Below are 21,929 nucleotides of genomic sequence, written 5' to 3'. Positions count from 1 at the left end.
TGCCTTTGTGGGGCAGCACAGCCGCCTGCGGGGAAGCCAGCGAGGAGGAGACGGAGCCAGGCTCTCGGCAGAGGCGGGAGGACGATGTGCAGCAGTGGGAAGCGCAGGGCCCCGACCAGACCGACAGCCCGGCCCGCCCCGGCGCTGGGGCAGGCCCCGTGCCCAGGCGGGCGAAGGAGCGGAAAGGGGCAGCTCGGGGCTGAGAGGTGGGACACCCGCCCGGGCCCGGCCGCGCCGCACGGCAGCGCTGGTGTCCCCGGCCCGCCTCCAGCCGGGCCCGGCCGCTCCCGCTCCCGCTCCCGCTCCCGCCCTCGCCAGGCGGGCCGGGGAGGCGGCCTTTGCGCTCCGGCGAAGTTCGCCCCGCCGCGCTCGCCGTAGCTGCCAAGCACTGTCGGGAAGCGGTGAGGCGGGGCGGCGCGGGGCCTGCCGGTAGATGTAGTCTTCCCGGCCGGGCCGGTGCATCGGCGCCGCGTTCTCCGGGGCCGCCCGGGAACTACAGCCGGCGGTGGCCAGTGTGTGCCCGCGAGGATGGCGGCTCCCTTGGTGCTGGTGGTCCTGGTGGCCGTGACGGTCCGGGCTGTGCTCTACCGCTCCAGCCTCGCCGCCTTCATCTCCGAGCGGGTCGAGGTGTCGTCCCCGTTAAACGCTTGGAAGCGAGGTGAGGCCCGGCGGGCCCGGGACGGGGCACCGCTTCCCCGGCGCGGCTGAATGGGCCGAGGCCCGCGGGGGTGGGCGGTGAGGGGGCCGGGAGCGGCGGCCGCCCGGGGCCGGGGACCCCCCGCGGGCCGGGAGCGCAGCTGCGAGGCGGGCGGGGGCCTGTCCCCGGCCCGGCGCCAGGCTGGGGCACGGCCCCGCGGGGAGAGGGCCGGGCTGCGGTCCCGGGGTTGGGGACCGGCCGCTCCTTTCCCGGGCCCGACAGAAAGCTGCAGGGAATGGTCCGCGGCAGTTGTCCTCGAGGGAAGAGCACGGGTTGGGCAGGTGGGGGGGGCGGGAGGGACACTGGGCCGAAGGCAGGAGGACGGGGATTCAGCCATTGTGTGCAGCTGGCCTGGTTGCACTTGTACAAGCTGGTTGTGTCACAGGTGTACGTCGAATGGAAGAATGACGAAACCTCGCGCTGCACATGGAGTTTCAGCAGTCTTGATTGAGTCACTTTCGTTGTGCCGTAACTGCACGGGCACCGTCTCACAGTGATTCCCTGTTCGTGCAGAGCTATTCACTGTTTCATTTTCCTTGTTCAGTTTGTGGCCCCATGCCTTGTTACCGACATGATTCAAATTCTCTTCTGAAGTACAGTTAGATCAAGGCTTTTCGGTGGCATTCATCTCTATAGCATCTGAGCCCATTAGGAACCTTAATTTGCTTTAAAGACAGCCCTTTGGGAAAATAATATCCAGTTATTACGCAGGTAAAATTATTTGCAATTTTGGGGTGGAAAACAGCAGCACAGGGTAATAAAGGTCAAAAGCATGAATGCATTTGATGACCTGAGGCCTCTGCTCCAGAGTGCATAGCACTTCATGCTTCATACTTTCAAAATACAGCTCCCAAAACTTCCCTTGCAGCAATGGATACTTTCTAAATCTTACCTTAGAGCATCATGGTAGGCATCTAGATAGTAAGGAGCATAATTAGGATCACCTTGAAAAGCCTGGACTGTCATCATACGGGAACTTTGTGGCAGAGACAGAATCTACTTCTCCAGCATATCGCTGAACTGAGAACCTCTTGTTGCTTCCTGCAGTCTCCTGCCTCGTTTCCCTCTGAACAAATGGACCCATTTCCCATAGCTTCTTTCACTGCGTACGCTGCTCAATCCCCAGGGGACCTTTGTGCTCAGTAAGGTGGAGATCCTATGGAAAAACACGTGCATTGCAGTGCAAGCTGTAATTACACCATCACAAAGGATCTGAATTAAGGCTGCAAAATGTCAGAAAGTTTCAACAATGGATAAAGCTTTTAGCTTTGCCTGGTAATACATATTCATTTCTGCTCTTTTTATTGTGGTTTTAGACATTTCAGGTCTCTCTACATCTAATTAGGCAAAGTAGCTATATTATGTCGTGATTTGTCCTCTTAGGATTAGTATTTCTCCAGTACAGATATCATGTATCACATAATAGATGACTTAAAATCAGTAAATATCATACACGTGATTTATATATAGTTAAGTGCAAAACATTTCAGCTGTAACATTTTTATCTGAAACAAACAACTAGATTACAACTGACCATTCAGTAGCTAAAGAAATTTGCATGGCAGAAGTAAGAAAGCAATCAATTCTAGCTGGTTGTTGGCTTTGTGAAATTTTGTGTCACCCATTCAGATGGCAATTCAACGTGAGATTCTTACGACTGTGGGTGTTTTAAAAACTGTAGTTTTACCATCATGAGATTTTTCTCTTCCCACATTACAGGATTCTAATGCAGGCATTTTCTATGTTTCAGTGGTCGAAGGATTAGCTCTGCTGGATTTAGGGGTCTCACCATATTCTGGAGCTATTTTTCATGAGGTCGGTATGCAAGCTTCATTTTAAACGTGATATTCAAGTGGCACGTTTCTTAGTCTTACTGCTCACGGACTGGCAAAGGCTGGGGACCTGTCTTGTCCCAAAGGCTTCAGAGAACTTGGAGTAATGCAGTTGTCTGTGCAATAGTTGTATATGTAGTGACTAGCACAGTGAGGAAATACAGTTCATCACAGAATAACTCATTACTGTGCAGATGATAGACATTGTAATATTTGTTACTGCATAAGGAGAGTCTGAAATAGGGGAAATCTGTAGTAAGCAAAATAGCAAAAGACTTTGTTCACATCCAGATGTTTCTGTCAGCAGAAGCCAGAGCAGGGAGTGACAGTGTCATTGTGAGTCCGAACGCAGTTTTAGTGGATAGCAGCATCAAGTGTTTCTGCATTCGCAGAAATACTAACATTAGCACAAGCACACAGTACATTTATTCCTCATCTTGAACACACCTCGTTCCTCCAAACACTTAAGCACCTGTGGGGTTTTGTGTCCTTGAGTGGTCTTACTGATACCAAGGTATGCTCATACATAGTGTCTCCTAGGGGTGAGGCAGATACTTTGTACACCTCTGAAAACTTGTTTCTCTTCAATAAATTCTCCTTCTTTAAACACAGTTTTCTCCCAGACTCTGAAATATTTTCCAATACTTATTTGTACCTTCACATTATTTTAAAAGTATTTCAAAATAAATATATTTTCTCACAGTGAAGACTGAATTTACACCATGTAAATATAGTACTTCCAGATTAAGCTTTTCTGTCATAGGAATAATTCAGAAACTTGCTCTTCCTCTTACCCTAAAAGGGAAAAGCTGTGGGAGTAAGAGGATGACAGGACTGTAGTCTTACTGCTTTATGTTTTTAACATGCTTTCTTATTTGTGCTTTATAAAAGACTCATCTAAACAACAGACTAAACAGTGAAACCAGCTATGTAGGAAATACTTTCAAAAGTACCTGCAAACAACCTGAAAATAGATTCTTTAGAAAAAAATATTTTCTAAAGTTATTCTTTATATGCTTTCTATTGTAATTCTACCACTGTACTAGTAGAAGTGAAAAGTTGGAATAGAATATAATTTTCAAAGTTGATAGTGTCTTTTCATAAAGTGTATTGAGGACTTTGCAAGGAAAAAGACCAGTAAGTGCGCTTTGATTAATCACTTTACTCTGAAGTAGCAGCGTTGTAGAAGAGGCTGAGGAAAATTACCTTTCAAAGTCTCTTGTAGTACTACTCTCTTTTTCTCATGAAATCGCCAGTTGTTTTATCTGGACAGTATTTGACATGGGTTTCCCTTCTGCTCTCTTTTAGACCCCACTGATTATATATCTCTTTCACTTCCTGATTGAATATGCTGAATTGGTGTTCATGGTAAGTGCTCCTGGAAAGCTCCTCTTGAAAGGTGCTGTTCTGTGAAATGCTGAGTATGACTTTCCTCTTACTCCTGCAAGAATCAGGGACCTTCAGCCTCCCTGTAGTTCAGACTCCTGCTGAGCTCACAGTTTAATTAGAAAGGCAGCTTTGCCTGTACAAACCCACATTTGGGCTTTCCCCTTGTTGTACATATTCCTTCTTTCTTGTGAGTTCTTGGTTAGATAAGTGTCCCACAGAGGGATGGGAAGTTGGCATGTGGTTTCAAATTTCAAAGGTTACCTCTTACAGGTCAGAATATTTTGTCCCCCCAGCCTGATTCCTACACTGCAGTGTTTCTCACTAAAACCTGCTGCCAAACCCCAGGCCTGCAAAGAGAGCACAAATGGGTTAGTCCTCCAAATGTCTCTTGTAAACTCTTCTCCGAGTTCTGCGTAATTCAGAAGGACAGAAATCATATAGCTGGCTGCACGTACCACCTGGTGGAGCCTCTCTCCCCAGATCCCTGCTGGGCAGGTCTCATGCAGAGCTAACAGCCATCTGCGTTGTGCTTGTGCTGGTCGTTCAGATGACTGTACTGCTGCCTGGTTTGGGACAGCTCAAAGAGCTGTCATGCTTTGGTTGGTTAATGGACAGGTGGGTTTAGCCAGCTGGGCACTGCCCCAGTGTTGCCTGTGCTCTAATTAAACCAGTGATTCTCTCTATTACCCTTGCATACTTCTTTCCATGTGCAATTTATTTCCCCTTAATTCCCCGTTCTCTGGTTTTGTAAATATTAATATCTTTGATACAGCTCATGGCTTCAAGGTTAAGCGGTGGTGTGTGAGCACAGTGTACAAATCAGCAATCTAGTGTTTTTAAAGCTTGTTTTTTCTTCTTGTGAGCTGAATCAGATCAGAGCCCTTATTCAGCATTGCAGTCCTGTCCAATATCTTTTTCTCCATTTGTTTATTTTGCTTACAGTCAGTCTGTCTATGCCTTGCTTTTTTAGGTAACTGATGTGCTAACTGCTGTTGCCCTTTACTTGGCCATTCAAGACTTCAACAAAGTTGTGGTAAGCTGACTTGCCAGTGTTGTTGGTCCTCTTCTCCCAGCAAGTATAAATATCTTGTACCAAAGAAAACATGCCAGAAGATGCAGTATCAACCAGTCCTTGTTGCAGTAAATCTGATCATATCTGGATGATCAGTAAACATGGGGAGTGAATGTGGTAAACAACTGAGGTTATTTTAAGTTCTGTTGTGGCAGTATTACAGTATGAAACAAATTAGTGTCTGTAGCTACCACACTGCACTTGAATGATGATCACAGCAGTGTAGGTTCTGTGATCTGAAAGGAGTGTAAAGAATTTGAGAAATTTGTGAGAATGCAATAGCCAATGAAACACATACAAGTCTAGAGTCTTGTACACAAGGTACACAAGAGGAGATGTGAGATTTTAGAATGCGTACTGAAAACCCACTTTCAGTGGTTGTGGCAGTTTGCAGTATACAGAATTTAATTATTGGATTATGGATTTGGCAAGACTTGAGCACTCCCTTTTCTCACCTCTGCTCCTGCTACAATCTTCTGTACGTTTTGTAGCTAGAGCCTGGAAGGTTTTAGGTTGAACAGGGTTTGTGTTTGCACACAGCATGAGTTAATACACAGGCTGGAAATGTGTAAAGGAAGGAATGAAATATTCCAAGGATGCTGAGGTGACATCAGTCATTCTAGTGACCAAATTATAAGTACATGTATTTGGAGGTGAGTGATTCTTCCCAGCTCTCTCTCATAAGTAGCTCAAAGAACATTTTGTGTAAGCAATGCTGTGCTCTCTGCGATCCTAGAGAGGCAGTGATTCAGTATCAGCATGAACAGGCTGCATTTTCTACAATCCAAAGATCTGGTTTTTGCTCCAGACTGAAGAACCTGTTCATCTGAGTTAATTTTTACAGCACCTGTGTGGTCTCCCATCCTGCTACATGCTTGTTCCTTGTCCTCTGACTTTGAGGTTGAAGAAATAACTCACAATAGAACTGCAGACATGTAAAAATCCTGCGTGTGTGTTACTTTGCTCATTGAGAATTTATTGCCAGCATCTCTCTCCTTCTGTCTCACCATGACATAGTTCAGTAGGTTCGTAATTCAGATTTCTCTTTTGTCTCCATAGAGAGCATCATAGAACAAAATAGATTAGAGAGAGATTTTAGGTCCCTAAAGGAGGTTTGGCATAGAGGTATCCATCTTCAAAATAACAAGACTGCAAACTTCTGTCACTTGGTTTCTCAGGAGCTTGTTTGTTGAACAGTGAATTTATAAAGTCAGCTTTTCATTGGAGATCCAGACAGGGTTTAGGAAGATTGAAAGTATTAAACTCTAGTGTGTTGAATTCACTGTCAGCTGTGTCAAGAGCTAGACACAGGTAATTAAGGAAGTTCAAATAAGTAGAGATTATCTGCTTTCTCCTGACTTCCACTTCAGTTGTTAAGTATTTGGGAAAAGAGGGGAGGGAGGTTGTTCTGTTTGTACAACACCTCACATAACATGAGTTTTGGCTCACACCGGGGGCTCATATCTGTTTTACTGTGATGGATATCCTGAGTAATAAGAAATAATGACTTTCCTCATCTGACAGTCTTTCGTTGTTTTCCCTTGTTCAGTTCAAAAAGCAAAAGCTTCTAATAGAACTGGATAAATATGCACCAGATGTGGCTGAACTCATCCAGACGCCCATGGAAATGCACTACATCCCCCTCAAGGTAGCACTATTGTAAGTACTGCTTCTCATAGGCTACAGTAGGCTGCTTTGGTTCCTCAGCTTCCTTTGGGTTTTATTTGTCTGATTTGGGGCTTCAACATTTGTTGAAGATTCCCCCCCCCCCCCCCCCGCCCCCCCGAAATTTTGAATTTCCTATTATACATTAAAAAAACCCAGCCCGGAATACTCTGTTTGAAAGTGAAAAGCAGATGCTTTTCCAAATGATTGTTGCCAACAAGGAAATTCACTCAGGTACTCTAAGACCAGCTCAACAGCATAAGGTCATTAGTTTGGTAGCAAGAATGTTGTGTCTGCACAGATCGCACTCCCGTTTATTTTGGCCGTATGCTAATGTTATCAAAATTGATTCTATGCCTCCCAAATGCCTCAGGTGTCATTTCAGAAAAGTTAGGTGAATTTTTGAGCAGTTGGACAAAATGTTTGCTGAATATCACAACTTGAATATACCAGAATTGCTTATAACGATTCAAAGATATTTTCAGGTTGTCATCTTAATAATGTCATGTCTTGGTGTTCCTCTGTATACTAAACATTTTTTTTTATTTCAGAAAGCTTCAACTAAAATAAATAATATACAAGTAAGGTACTTAATGTCAAAGAATTATTTTTTTCATTGGGATTTGTCATGAAGAAATTATTGCCTGAATTATTCCGTGACAGAGAAATTTTCTGTTAGATAAGTTGTTATTTTTTTCTTTTTTTTTTCATATGAATTTTGTAAAATGCTAAATTCCCCAGGGCAAGTTGGTAAATTGCAGACTGGTTTGTATTTAACATTGTTGCACATTACCACAGTAAGGTTGCTGTTAAATTGTACCTATCCTGCTGTATGCTGTCTCTGTGGAAACACAGGAAAAGGCAGGCTGGGACTCAGAGAAATAGGAAAAATGTAAAGAGATAATTAGGAAAACATCAGCCCTGCCGACTCACTCTGATTGATTTAGTTATTAGCAAGGTTGATCTGTACATTATCTTGCTTATTGTATTGGTAATCCTTCCATTTTTCTGTGCTTTGAACCTAGTTAAATGAGATTATTGTAATTCTCATTTCCAAAAGGAGCTGGCATCCTTACTAACTAAAGTGTGGCTGCAGTCTGGAAGGTAAAGGTGTTCAGAGTTTGCTGTCTTGCCATAATTCCAATTAAAATATGCCAGATTTTCATATCTGGCAGGTTTTGTGCTCAGATCATGCCATGGTGAACATAAATGATTGCTCTGCCATAGCAGAGTGTGCAGGTGCAATTGGGTTGGGGGAAACTCTGCTAATGTCTCAGGATTTGTTTCCATGTTGCTATCTTCTTATTTTTATTACTTCTTCAGAGCCAGTAGATGTGAGTAGCAGAAAGAGTTTACTTTGGATCCAATAATCCTAGGTCTGACTGAATAAATGCACGATGTTTCTGCTAAGCAAGAAACGTTTTTGGTGGTCATTTTCTAGGACAGAACTTGCATTTTAGACATCTTCCCAATTGTCTCCTTTTCTCCAGTGTGCTCCCTGTGGCCACTGTGTCCAAGGCTACAATCCAAAGATCTGGTTTTTGCTCCAGACTGAAGAACCTGTTCAGCTGAGTTAATTTGAGGATGAGAGGATCCCATCAAATGTAAATAAATGAAAAGAAATAGCAAAGTGCATCTGTTTTTCCTTTGAACATCTCTTTAATCAGATGCTGTGTCCTTTGAATTTTATTTGAGCTTTGCTCTTTTTCAGCTACCTGTTAAACCCCTACACTGTGATGTCTTGCGTGGCAAAGTCCACCTGCGCCATCAACAATACTGTCATTGCATTCTTCATTTTAGCTACAATAAAAGGTAATGCAATAAAGAAAAAATGGTTCTTTATTACTTTCTGTAAAGATTAGAAGAGTAGCAGAAATTAAATAGAGGTGGAACTTTGCAGATATGATTGCTACAAAGATCTTGGTGAAACACACAGCAGAAATGGGACTGGAGCAAGGTCAAAGTTTCTAGCTGAAATCACAAGATCGAGAGACATTATAGTCAAGTCAAAACTTAATTTCACAGCAGTGTACCTAGGAATTTCATTTCTAAAAACTGACTCCTTTTTCTGGATGACTTAAAATAGTTTTCTGTTTATGAAGTAATGCATGTCTGTGTGTAGGAGGACATAATACTCTGCTGCTCTTTCTTTTGCACATGAATATGCACTTAAAGTGTTGTAATTTGGTTTTAATGTGTATCTTTGAACTTTTATTCAAAAGCAAGCAGTTGCCTGCAGCTATTATTTGGCTTTCACTCACAGTTGTAAACTTGGTTTGAAATTAGCTAATTAAGCTTTGGGGAAACAGAAACCATAACCAAAGACCCATACCAGCACAGTTGAATAGATTATGACAGAATAGCTGTTTCATTCATTTTGTGCATAATGCCAGGTTTCTTTTTCTTTTATGACTCCCCAGTGCTGAAGTCTTTTAGCATATGTGATTTGTACTAGTCATATAAGTTTTAGGAGTTCTCTGCTGGATCAGAGGAAAGGTCAGTCTGGTCTCTTGTCTCCAGCACTGCCCAGACCCAGACCTTGTGAAGAAAGCTGATACAGATTGTTTCTATCAGTGTTTCCAAAATAAACTTTTCCTCCAATTATTGACTAATTGAGGCAGGAGGGGGTTTGATTTAAAAGCATTTGCAAAGGCAAACAAGTGGGATCCTTTTAGTTAAACTGATTTTTAACTGTTCACTGATACCATATGACAAATAGTTCAGTCATAGACAAAACTGTAGTGGCTGTCCCCCGTGTTTTCTCCTTGACTGGGAGTGAGGCAGCCTCTAGGTTTTAAAGTGGGCAAAGAGAGGATATCAGATTATGACTGATTTCTGGGTAAAGAATCAGATTCTTTAGCTCTGTGCAGAATTGGACACTTGATAAAATAGAGCATAGGGATGTTTCTGTCTAGGAGAGCGTAGTTGAAGAATGGAGAAGGCTCATCACCAGGTAACCTTATATTTTCTTTCAAAAGGTGGAAGCAGCGAGAAGCTTCCCAAGTGTTTGATGTCAGTAGGCTGACGATTAGTCCAATGCACTGAGTCAGGGTTCTTGCTGTCTAAGATTTTTAAAGATTACTTCCATCAAGTGACTTAAGACTGAAAGCTATAACCAGGCTACTACACTGGGTGCTTGTATTTTTATTGTTTAACCTTGGACATTTTGGACTTGATTTCTGGTGTTAGTGGTTGGGCAATGTGCGTACTCAGCACTTAGCTCAACCTGATACACCTCAAATAAAGCTTCCTCAATAAAGGCCTTCATATTTTTAAGACCACTTGGAAAAGCTGTGCTAATCCTTTCTATGCCTCAGTTTTGGTATCTGTAAAGTAGGCCTAATGCCACTCAGTTCCTTCAGCTGCAGACTTTGGCTTGTTCTCTTTCACAGAGCTTTGCTGAGGGCCCTGACACATCCTGGTGACGAGGTTATCCAGCATGCCCACTATGAGTATAATAGCTGTTTCATGTGGATATGACTTAAGTGAATGCATTCCCATGCATAAACAGCAGCCAGCACGGTCTGTTTATAGACTGAATTACATTAATCTCTTTCTGTATGTGAATGATAGGAGATATAAACCAGTCAGCATTTTTTTCTTGTGGGACAATCACCTTGGTATGAGTCATTCTCTGTTCAAAATGTAGTTAAGAAAAGGACACTCTCCAAGACACATTCTGCTAAAAATGCCTTTAAAGTGGTGTTCTGATATTTGTAAAGCCCCTGCAGAGGATTATGCATTTCTTCCCATTTGGACTTCCTGTCTGTAAAGCTGTTTATATTAAATGTTCCTTACAAATGAACATTTTTTTTTCTTTGCAGGTAGTGCCTTCCTCAGTGCTGTGTTCCTGGCCTTAGCAACCTACCAGTCACTCTACCCTCTCACATTGTTTGCTCCAGCACTCCTTTACCTTCTACAGGTAGATGCTTTCTGACTGTTGGTACCTGTTGTCTTCTTGTAGCTGTGCAGGGACAGTCCTTAGCTATTGAGAGGGGAGTTGGAGAAGTCCTGAGTTTCAGAAAAAGTGACTCTCTTCAAGCCATGGGAAGTTTGAAGCCTTAGTGGGGATGCCTGTGCATAGAGAGAAGGGACCAGAAAGTCATCTAAGGAACTGGCTGGTGTTTAGCTTGCCCTAAATAAGTGCTATTCTTTGTGTTGTGTGAATAGCAATGAGGATTTTAGACCTGGAGAATTTCCTTTGCACTGATGTGGATCACTGAGCTGTGTTTGAATGAGGAGCTGTATGTCTGAATCACTCAAACTCGGAAATGCTGATTTGGAGTTTAATGGCAAAAGGCATGTGCTTGTGAAAGTGGCTGGTTGCCCTTGTCCTTTCTCCCTCCCATTAACAGGACCCCTGAATTCCAGCAGGGCTGACCTTGATCATTCATGGGTAAACAGTGCCTCAACAGACAGACACTGCTCCAGGTAAAACTAGCCCAGCAGTTGGCTGGTAGGCACATATGCAGGCAGGGGTGGGGTTTAAAGCTGAGGCAGCTCTTTGCTAGTGAGTGGATTCATCACCCATTTGTCTGCATGCTTCCCACTGGTCTCTCTCAGCTCTTGTGCTGATACTGTAAACAATGACTTAACTGAGAGTCCAAATTGTAATGCACTTAATGAAAACTGATCATTTGCTAGTCTTATTCTGTTATGGGAGTAATGTGAGGCTGTGACTGCTAGCAGAGAACTCTTATCCCACTTTGCAGATCACTTGGTGATCATTTTTATTATTTTGCCATTTTGAAAGTCCTGCTGTTGAGTGTTTTGCCAGTCTTTCTTGGTTGCTTCTGTCCTGTCTCCCTCATGATTTTCATAGCTAATCTTAACTACACGTTCATTACAGCCTATTCTCAAATCTCTGAGCTTCAAAGGAGAATGGAGAGTCAGTTCTAGTCCATTTTCTTTCCCTATCTGATATAAATGTCTCTTACTTTTTTTCAGAAATTATAGTATTATTATTACTCTTTGCAAGACAAGAACATCTATGAGTCAGTGTTGCTTTTTCAGTTTGATAATTTTTAGGAGCATTTACTTTCTATGTCTTATATTTTAGTCTCATTTGCTCTCTTTTAACTTTAGTCAAAGTACAAGCATTGTGTTCACAAGCAACAAATGCTTTGATATGTGAATGCCTAATTTGCAACTTTTAAAGGGCATCATGCTAGTGTGTGTTCTTTTATCCAGATTTGTAAATGAACTTTCCTGCATTCTTTGTACAGAATTAAATAGCTTTTCTCCTGGACTTTGCAATCTGTCCTGTCAAAAATCCTTGGTAAACTTGCTTACATTGTTCCAGCAAGTGGCATTAAACACACCATGACTGAGAAAACAGAGCAGGCTTTACACAGAGCCCACATCAGTTAGAGCTGGCTCTCTGTACATCTGCCACTGTAAACCGTAGTACCAAATGGAAAAGCTACATCACTGACTTGGAGCTGCAGAACTCTGAGCAATTCCCAAAGCTGTTTGCCCCTCTGTGTATATTTGTCTTTACAAATGCAGTCAGGGGACCTCTTGGAGTGAGATAGCCATATGTCATGTTATGTGACAAGGGCTTGTGGTTGACCTGTCAGGACATGTGGCAGTGGCAGGACTGCAGTGGTTGTCTTTGTCTGAGGAGGCAGCCTTTTAGAGGGACTCCTTTGTACTTAGGAACCCACTGAATGTCCTCTTTCCCTGATTTCAGCAGAGCATGAGTGCCGGTCCATGTGATAGAGACCTGGCATCACAGGGTGGTGTGTCATGGAGCAGGGCTCTCAGTCACCCAGTTGATACGGGTTCATGCAGTCGAAGGCAGGCAGCAGTACAGTATTGCGAACATCTGAAATACAGGTGTAGCTGTGAGGAGGTGTGTGTAAATATTACATTGAGTGCATGAAACTTGACTCTCTGCAAGAAGAAATGACCAGCTTAGCTTACTGTATTTTTAAGCACAGTTCTGGAAATGCGTGCAATGTGTATGACTTAACTGGCCAAAGTGGAGGACATCAAGCAAATTGTGGTTGAGAGCCACTCCTTCCAGTGCCATAGCGCCAGTGTTTGATGCTTTCTTTTATCAATTTAAAATGATGTTCTGAACACTCAGGCTTTCTTGTGGCTTTCCACCTGATGAGGGATATCTGCCTGCTTGTATTTCATTTTCAGCGTCAGTTCATACCAATAAAACTGAAAAGTAAAAGTTTCTGGCTCTACACCATGCAGTATGCAGCCCTGTACCTGTGCAGCCTGGTGGTGATCATCTGCCTCTCCTTCTTCCTCCTCAACTCCTGGGATTTTATCCCATCTGTTTACGGGTTTATGTAAGTATAAGGATTCTTACTGTTTTTTCTGAGTAGCCTCCACCCATGTTGTTTCTTGTGCATCACACACAGGTGCCCCACTCCCTGTCCTAAGGAGAGTGTGATCTGTGATTTTACTGGCAATACAAGAAAAGAAAGAGTGTGTGGAGGACAGCAGGCATTAGCCAACTTCTGTTAATTAAGTAACAGCAAGAATTAGAGAAGACAGGAGATGTTTTCCACTGAGTTGTTTGGAAATTGATTTGATCGTTGAGCTACCACGGCTGTGAAATTTTCACCTCTGCAGAAATGTCTGCTTGGGAACGGTTTAAATCCTGCTGGGGCATAGGAAAGCATAGGATAGTCCCTTTTCTCTCCAGGTTTTCACCCTTTTGGTTTCTCTTCCACGGATTTACAATATAGATCCTCCAGCCAGTAGCACACAATGGTTAATTAATCTAACAGAAGCAGGGCAGTGAAAAGCAACCATTTAAAAATGTTACTTTAACTTTTCTTTTCAAATTTCAGCCTTTCCGTTCCAGATCTGACACCCAATATTGGCCTTTTCTGGTACTTCTTTGCAGAGATGTTTGAACACTTTAGTCTTTTCTTCGTATGTGTGTTTCAAATCAATGTGTTCTTCTACACCATTCCCTTGGCAATAAAGCTAAAGTAAGTATGTTTCTCTGCTAGTTTTTTTAATCTCAGTTATCCGGTGGAAGCTTATAAGGCTGGCATCAAATGTCTGGCTCTACAAGCTGAGAAGGATAGGGGTTTTTTTAACGGGGCCTATCCTCCTCATTTCCCAAAGTTTCAATCTTTATTCCTCTTAAATAAAGTGAGTAGGGTTCTGCTATGCAACAGATGTGTTACAGGCATCAAAAGAGAGAGCAGAAATTTAGGCTATAGAGGTGCCTGCTCCCTGCCAGCATAAGCCAGTGTAGTCAGAAAGCAAGAACTCTTGAGTGGAACTTCAAGTTCTTTATTGTCAGAAAAAAAGTGAAAACTTGGAGACATTCCTAGTGGACTGCGCTGACAACATTACCCTTCTTTCTGATAAAAACACCCGTTAACATGCCTGGATTCTCAGTCTGCTTATCCTGTTGACCTGGAATGGATACAGACATAATGACATACCAGAGGGATAAACTATGGGCTTCTCCAAATAACCTTCAGAGATGAGGTGCTGATTGCTTTTTGGTGAATAAGACAGAGCTGAGGAAGAGCAGCCCAGATGACCAACTGTATGAATGTATGTTGAGTTGAGGCATGAAGTTTCTGTGTGAGGGCAGTGAGCAGATATGCATCCCCTTTTACTAGTTCTCTGCAGAGCAGCTCAGTCTACCCCACCCAGCACTCAGAAGCTTGTTTGGAGAGAACAAGGTTATGAGATCCTCTTTGTGCCTATCTCATGGTACATTTGTGCCCTTGCTGATATTTATTTCCAGTTTCCAGAGACCCTGCTGCATCCTCTTATCCTTTGTGTCTTTTCCCTTCTAGGGAACACCCTGTGTTCTTCATGTTTGTCCAGATCGCAATCATTTCTATCTTCAAGTCCTATCCCACTGTGGGAGACATTGCATTGTACATGGCCTTCCTCCCAGTCTGGAGCCACCTTTACAGATGTAAGTTCTTTGTGTTTGATTGTTCCTTATCTGGAATGGGAAAGGGCCTGTCCAATACCTGTCACCACTAAACCAAACCAAGCCTAGGTCCACAGGCTCTTGTGGCCTCTTTGGGGTGTCTGGCAGGAGGCTTGATTTTTCTCTACAGTCTCTAACATGTCTTTAGGACTAGGGTTGAAATTGGTTGAGGAGGGAATTTTCACTTGTACCTTATCTTCCCCCTCTTTCCAAGTTGTTCTGAAGATAAACTTTTTTGTAAGAACCTTTTACAGTCCTGCAGAAGGGATGTGGCTTATTTAAAGTACATCCATCCTTCAAATGCTTCACTCCCATTTAAGGCTGTGTAACTTGAACACTGCTCCTGCAGTTGGTGAGTCCCCCAGCCCTAAAATCCTGCACCTTGCAGTGGTTCTTTGTTTTGCATCTCCTTGTTTGCTCAGAGTGAAACTGAATTATTCCAACCAATTGTCCAGTTTTTCTTAAATGCTTCATAAAGAATGTCTTTAGCTCTTTAAATCACCAGAGAGCTTCCTGATGATTTTCAAACTCAGTCTCTAGAACCTACTACACTGGTGAGATTTGGGAGCGCTGTGTTCCTGGTGTTTCTTGCTTAAACCAACTGCTTTGACCAACCCTGCCAGGTCGTCCGGGCCTTTTACTGCAGTGTTCTCTAACCCAGGCCAAGTGTGTTTATGGACAGGTAGCCTGCCTGGTGTCAGGAGACATAATCAGGAGTCAAGAGACTTGGACACCATCTGCTCTATTAGTTTTAGACTAAGGAAAGCTAAGGCCAAAGCAACTGTGATAAAACAGGCCAGGAAGCCCCATGCTAGCCCTGAGCATGTTGCAGCCATAGCAGATGATGTACTTCTGAAAAATCCTGATTCAGCGTAATTCAGTTGCATGTTACAAGCATGCAGATAAGGGGACTGTGGCCAGTGAGAGGGACAGTCATCTGTCACATGCTCCCACCCCACAGTGAGTGAATAGTGAACAAGAAGTTTAAAAAGATAGGTGTGAACAGGTTTGGATGTGACAATGCTCTTAAAATGTCAGATAGCTCCCTTCAGCTGCAGAATGATGGGGAGTCTTTCACTTACCTGCAGGGACATTGGCTGAACTATAGCCAAGCACAGCAACACAAGTGCCGGGATGAATTATAATACTGCTGCCAAAAGGAGAGGCATAAATAGTTCACAGAAAACAAAATCTCTTCTGGCCTAGTAGTTCTTAGCTCTTTTAGACAAAGTTGTGCTTGGGTTTTGTCCATCTGACACATCCTCACACACACTAATGGATTCTCACTATACTTGCACCTCCCACAGTCAAGTGTTTGTCAACACATTTGGCCTATATGAGTTTCCTCCTTTTATGGTGCTTTCATTTCCTTACTGCCTCCCGAGAAAGTATCCTTTTTCCTAGGGCCCACAGGTTCATTTTTTTTCCTTTGTTGTCAGCTTGACGAAGCTAGGGAATGGCATGCTCTGCTCTCTGAATCGTGATGCTAGTGGAAAGCCCTTCTCAAAACTGCTAGTTACTGTAAAGTAGACACCAAAAAGCCAAAGTCCTCCAAGGAAGAGTATTTGGAAGCAGGACCTAGAGGGAAAGAGCTCCAAATGAGGATTTCACACTCAAGAAAAGGCAGAAGTATTTATTTTAAAGGGAAATGTAGTGGATTTCTTATAAAAGCTAGCCAGGAAATTATTGAAGCAAACTGTGAAAGATTATTGGAGAGAAGTATGTGTTGGCAAGTGCCTCTCCCCCACTGCGCATACCCTAAATACCATCAGTGGTTGTGTGAGCATGGCTGCTCAATAATGCATCATTTTAACATCTTGGTTTTCTTTTGCAGTCCTCCGGAACATCTTCATCCTGTCATGTGTGCTCATTGTCTGCTCCCTCCTGTTCCCCGTTCTTTGGCATCTATGGATTTATGCAGGAAGTGCCAACTCCAATTTTTATTATGCCATCACGTTGACTTTCAACATAGGGCAGGTTAGTAGAGCAAGGCAAACAAGGCTGTGCTTTGGGTAGATCACTGGATCGGGTGTTCTGTCAAAAACAGTGAATTCTGCAGGACGTGTCTGGATCTTTGCATCCTGTGTAGTCCTGCATAGCAGCTTCCTGCCTCTCCTTGCTCCAGCTGAAATCTGCCTAGTCCTCACATTCTGGGACACTAATGGAAAAGAGTTCTTGTAGTATTTGAGCTATAGCTTAACAATCCAACTAGACTGTACTGCAAGTTACATGGTCTGTTCCTTGATAGCAGAGGAAAAGTGTCTCGGTATGGCAGGACTAAGAGCACACGTGAATGGAGAAGGTGACCTAAGAGGGGAAATGCAAAAAAACGTGGGGCAGCAGCAGTGGGGCCAGACAACAGGCAAATGAGAACTGCCCATACACAGGGACATGTCACTAATTTTTCTGAGCACTATACCTGACTGAATCATAGGGTTGTGAGCACATGCAGGGTTTCAGTCATGCCAGGGCTTGCTCTCCCTGCTTCTCTCAAGGCTGTTCTAGATGCATGACTTTCACTAGCCTTAGGGAAAACAGAGCTTAGCACCCCTGGAGGATGGGATTCAGTGTACACAGTTGCTACAACCTTTTCTAAGTCCTTCCTCTTCTCTGTGCTATTTCTTGTGTCCCTAAGCTGTGGGACAGTTTCACATGGGGGTGAGCAGAATGTTCATTTCATCTTAAAGTTGCCTTTGTTTTGAATGTGCCTCAGCCATTTATGTTTGTCTGCTTCTCCTAAAACTAGAGGGGCAGTTTTGCCAGGGGCTGAAAATCACCTGCTTGTACCTCCCTCACCCCATTGATAAATGGGGACAAACATCCATTCTGTAAAAGCAAAAAGGGACTCCGTGGAGTGAGAGGGTGTAGAGAGATACTACTGAGAAGGGTTTATAGGAAATTGGGAGTGGTTCATTAACTCTCTAACTACATGTCTTGCTATGGAATGAAAGCAATAGTAAAACTTTAATTAGAGATGGCAGGTGTTGATATTCTAAGAGGATTTTATTTTCTACCTGAGAAAGTCATAGTAGATCCTGCAAGGTCTTGTGCTCTGTGTAAATGCAGACCGAGCAAAAATCTAATTTCCTTGTGAGAAAGAACTAGCCCTCAGCGCCATTAACCTCAGCTCTTTCTTTTCCCATTAAGACATCTGCAGAGAAGTGTAGTTAAAAGTAAAATCAACCATATTGATATAGCATGTCAGTAGTCAGCCATGGTGTTCAGCAAAACAAGTGGACAGAATAAGCATGGCTGTTTTCATTCTTCCTGGGCACCTCTACCCTTCTCTTCTGTTCTCCTTTGCACTTTCTCCTCTGACCTCAGCAGTTTGCAGCCCTGTTTCTCTTTTTCCTCAGTCTCCACCCGGTCCTCCATATCCTCCCGTCCTGCCACTGAGTCTTCTCCACAGGAGCTGTACTTAACAGTAACTCAAGCAGGCTCTGGCTGACAGCCTGACTCTCCCTCCCCTGTACCCTTAGCACTGCAGCATACTTCAGGTGAGGCATTGTGCCAAAGGGATGCATTTAGTGGCATCTGGACATTAGGACAATAACTGCTAGCTTGGTCTGGCACTCAAAAGATTTTTCAATCTAGTTATGTGATGCTGTTTCCAGATGGAGAAGGTCAGCATTCTTGAGGAAGGGTCACGCTACAAGAGGCTAAATGACAAATGGCACTACAGAGCCAGTGGGTCACTGCCTGTGCTTACAGTAGCCTAGCCTGCCCCTGCAGAGGCAGCTTGCCCAAGGTGACTGCTTTAGAAAAACCACTGAGACTCACTTGTGTGTTCTCAGTGCCTTTTAGGAAAGGGAGCAGTCACACTGTGGTGCCTCAGTACAGCCAAAGTGGGGCTGAGGAAGGGAGGGACCTTGTGATTTCCACATCAGGTTTCCATGTTCACTGTGGTTCTCTGCAAGGCACTTCGGTTGTGATTTCACATTACAACGTGGCCAGTGGCAATACCAGCCTAAGTTACGCCCATCTCCTGAGCAACATTGGACAGTGCCAACATCCATGTGTGTGGCAGCATACTCTGACCTGGATCAGGGGAAAATCTGGGGGATAGCAAGCTCTGTTCACCACTTAAAGGGAGACAGTGTGCAAACACATACACAGGGTTGGGTGTCCCACAGAGAGGGCATGATGGGCAGGAAGGAGATGCAGAAGTGATGGGGGTGGAAGAAGTGCTTTTATCTGGTGGTGTCTGTCAGTGTTGTACTGTGAAGCCACAGCCTTGACATTTCAACTCTTCTCTTCACCCCTTAGCCTGGTAAGTATTATTTTGTTAAACTGCTAAAACTTCTGTTTGCTAAGGCTGACCTGGGGAGCTGTGGTATTCCTTCTGCTGCCTGCAAGCTTCTTACCCTTTCTGAGTGGAAATGGCAGTTGAAAACCAACCACAATTGAAAAGTGCTTAATAGCAATCAATCAGCAGCAGGAGACTTTGAGCGTTTGGGTTGAACTGCATGACAGTGCTTGCATGGAAGGAGTCCTGTGGGTGAAGCTGAGATGGTCCGTAAAGCTGTGACACAGATGGACTGGCCATTGTCATCTATTTTGGCCAGTTTATGGAGCTGCTGTCTCCTTAGCAGAGATGTCTGTGAGATCACACTGGTAGCGCAACAAATAAATAGATTAGTGTAAGTCTCCTTTGGCTTAATACTGTCAGGCTATGGACAAGGAGTGTTCACAGAATCACAGTGTCTTCTTTTGCAAAGTGTGATGAACAGGCTAAGAACTTCTTAAACCCCTTCAGGGTCCATCACAAACACATGTCCCTTTTTATTCCTTGTTCTGAAGCATCATTGATGTGTCTGAACATCTCGCTTCTGCAGATCCTGCTCATCTCGGATTATTTCTATGCCTTCCTCCGGCGGGAGTACTACCTCACTCATGGACTCCACTTGACAAGGCAAGATGGGACAGAGGCCATGCTTGTTTTGAAATAAGGATTGTACCCGCCATTCCCTGGGACATGCAAAGCTTGGGGTATGTGGGGTGGGTGGGGAAGGTTCCCTGAATGAGGTCTGACTTGGGGAATGATACCTACTGAAAGAAAGGGCTGAAGTTCTTCTGGGACTACCCTCCTGAGCTGTGGGCTCAGTGCAGAGACTGTAGGAGGTACAAATAGGAGCTGCAGTGCCTCTGTTTGGAGCATCTCCCTTCCCTCAGCTGTGCTTTTCACTGCGACCTCAACCATCAACTCTGGACAGTCCAGCAGGAACTGGAGAAAGTGTCTTGAGCTAAAAGTGGGGCTGAATCTCTGGCCCAGAAAGAGCTCAGCCCATAAGCTGTTTAATTTATTATTACTGCTTCTTGGAGATGTTTGCTTCTCCTGGAAATTGCCCCCCTGCTCCTGCTTGGCTCAAGGCAATTTCTGGATACCTGGTGCTTAAGCCCTGACTGCAGATGCCATTTCTTGGTTCTCCTACTGTTGTGGGACCTGGAAAAATCACACATGCTCAGGCACAGTGGGTGCTTGTGAAACAAATGGGTGACCAAGGATGAATGACCTGTTGAAAGGACAGCTAAAGCTGCTGCCTCAGGTAATAATCTTGGCGCTCAAACACTAGTAAGAACTGGAATTGAGGTGAAAGCAAGAGCAGGGTGGGCACCAGGTAACTGCTGGATCCCATTAAAGCAACGCAGACACTTTCATGTCAGGAACTGCACAGAGGCATTACAGGGTCTCAGAAGAAGGAACACTACTGTGGAGGTGATGGACAGACTCCTGCTACTCCTCGTTTCTGTAGGGTAACAAAGCTTGGCAGTGCAGGGCTCACACTATACTGTTGTGATTGCTTGGGGACGCAGCCTGGACGTGGAATGAGCAAGCTGCCTGCCTGGGCTAGAGACCAGGAGGTGTCAAAATCTCCCCTTTAAGGCCCCAGACCAAATTCATAAGGAGCCTCAGCCACTGCTGTTGTGAAGTTGTTGGGCTCCAGGTGTTCCACAGCCACTTAGCACTATGGGATATGCACTTCCCCATGTTAACCTCTTGCGGCTGTGCATGGGGGACTCCATTAAAGCACTAGCCCTTGGTTCCCCCATGGCTCCCTTCTGTCTGTGCTCAGACCTGCTCACTTCAGAGCTGCTGCCACTGCTGACCCCATGAATGTGACCCACCGGGGCGAATCCACCAGGCTGGCTTCTTGCTCTGCTGGTTGTGTGGTGGCGCTGAGAAGCGGTAACCACAGTGTGAAAGCCTTCTCACTGGTGTTGGGGCAGCAGGCAGCCCGCTTCTCCACTGACCCCAAGAAAAATCCAAAGGGCTGGGAATGTGACAACATCGAAACCAAACTGCACCTGGTACAGAGCAACTGAGAGACCAATGTGCCCAGGCAGTTGTGTAAACAGCTCTTCTTTCTTTCTGGACAATTAAAATTTTTGCCTTACTGCACTGCTATTAGCGCTTTGGTGGGGGATTGTTAATCCGAGCCCAGCTCAGCCCGCCACGCTCAGCCACTCTGGCTGGGGCAGGCAGTGCAGCAGCCCTGTGCCTCCAGCCGTGGCGTGGGCACACGGAGGCAGGGCTGCTGGCTGTGTGGCATGTCAAGGAGCAAAATAAACTGCAAGTTTTAAACATCTCTTGTGTGGTCTGTGTTTGGGAGGGGGCTGAGAATGGGGGTCAGGACGGGACTAGAGGGTGAGTGGGGGCTCTGGGAGGAACCAAGAGGCACATGGAGGGGTCGTGAGGGGATGTGAAAGCAAACACGGGGGTCAGGAGGGAAAACAAGTGGCCATGGGGCACACCAAAGAGCAAACAGACGTCTCTGGGGCATGCTGAAACCCACTCTAGTTTTAGGAAATGCCAGCTATGCATGGTTCAACCAGACAGCAGTATAAAAGAAAATAAGAGGGTGAAGAGCTGGGACTAGCTGGGGGCTATCCATTTTACAGCCTTCCTCTTCCCACAACATCATAGAAAATAATTCACCCAGCAGGAGAGACGGTGCTGGCAGGAGGAGGCAGGACTGAGCCGAGGGGCCACAGGCAGCAGCTCTGTCCTCTGTCTCTAGCAGCTGAAATTGTTCGTGTGACTGTGCCCAGGGCCCACTCCTGGCCACCCACCGGTGTCGCCAGGCTGGCTCCATCTGGGTCTCCCGGGGAGCAGGTCCCAAAGTTGGACTCAAAAGCAGTCCTGAGAAGTAATGGTGTGAGCACTGGCGGGGGGGGGGGGGGGGGGGGCGGGCAGAGGAAGAGCACGGGGCAGAGGCATTGGCACTGGTATGGACAGGGACAGGGCAGAGGCAAGGGCAGATGCAGGGATAGGGCCAGGACAATGGGCAAGTGCATGAGCAGGGAAGGCAAAAGGAGAGGGAAGGGGCAGGAATGGGGAAGGGGCAG

At 44.9% G+C, this 21,929-nt stretch overlaps 1 protein-coding gene across 3 annotated transcripts; it reads left to right on the top strand.

Annotated features, from left to right (window-relative positions):
* Positions 1-414: 414 nt before the first annotated feature.
* Positions 415-21,167, top strand: PIGU (phosphatidylinositol glycan anchor biosynthesis class U). Of its 3 annotated transcripts, XM_075058010.1 has the most exons (13): positions 578-658; positions 1,745-1,972; positions 2,448-2,512; positions 3,838-3,897; positions 4,889-4,951; positions 6,540-6,649; positions 8,367-8,467; positions 10,480-10,577; positions 12,806-12,960; positions 13,468-13,611; positions 14,440-14,564; positions 16,417-16,559; positions 19,418-21,167. In XM_075058010.1, the coding sequence occupies exons 4-13, from the start codon at positions 3,895-3,897 to the stop codon at positions 19,529-19,531; spliced, it is 1,056 nt and encodes a 351-aa protein (XP_074914111.1). In that variant the 5' UTR covers positions 578-658; positions 1,745-1,972; positions 2,448-2,512; positions 3,838-3,894; the 3' UTR covers positions 19,532-21,167. The 3 variants fall into 3 exon arrangements, with proteins under 3 accessions (XP_074914101.1, XP_074914114.1, XP_074914111.1); XM_075058000.1 differs by lacking the exon at positions 1,745-1,972 and having other exon boundaries at positions 415-658; XM_075058013.1 differs by lacking the exons at positions 1,745-1,972; positions 2,448-2,512 and having other exon boundaries at positions 560-658.
* The last annotated feature ends 762 nt before the right edge of the window (positions 21,168-21,929 follow it).

This window comes from Buteo buteo, chromosome 2 (assembly GCF_964188355.1).
Source record: "Buteo buteo chromosome 2, bButBut1.hap1.1, whole genome shotgun sequence".
Classification (NCBI taxonomy): Eukaryota; Metazoa; Chordata; class Aves; order Accipitriformes; family Accipitridae; genus Buteo; species Buteo buteo.
Note: the sequence above shows the minus strand (reverse complement) of the source record. Positions and strands in the feature narration are given on the sequence as shown.

Bases quoted from the DNA above. Each gene is read 5' to 3' on its own strand.
- PIGU (XM_075058000.1), top strand. From the start codon at position 529: ATGGCGGCTCCCTTGGTGCTGGTGGTCCTGGTGGCCGTGACGGTCCGG. The intron at 6,650-8,366 runs GTAAGTACTGCT...GCTCTTTTTCAG, and splicing joins CCCCTCAAGGTAGCACTATT to CTACCTGTTAAACCCCTACA. The intron at 14,565-16,416 runs GTAAGTTCTTTG...TTTCTTTTGCAG, and splicing joins CTGGAGCCACCTTTACAGAT to TCCTCCGGAACATCTTCATC.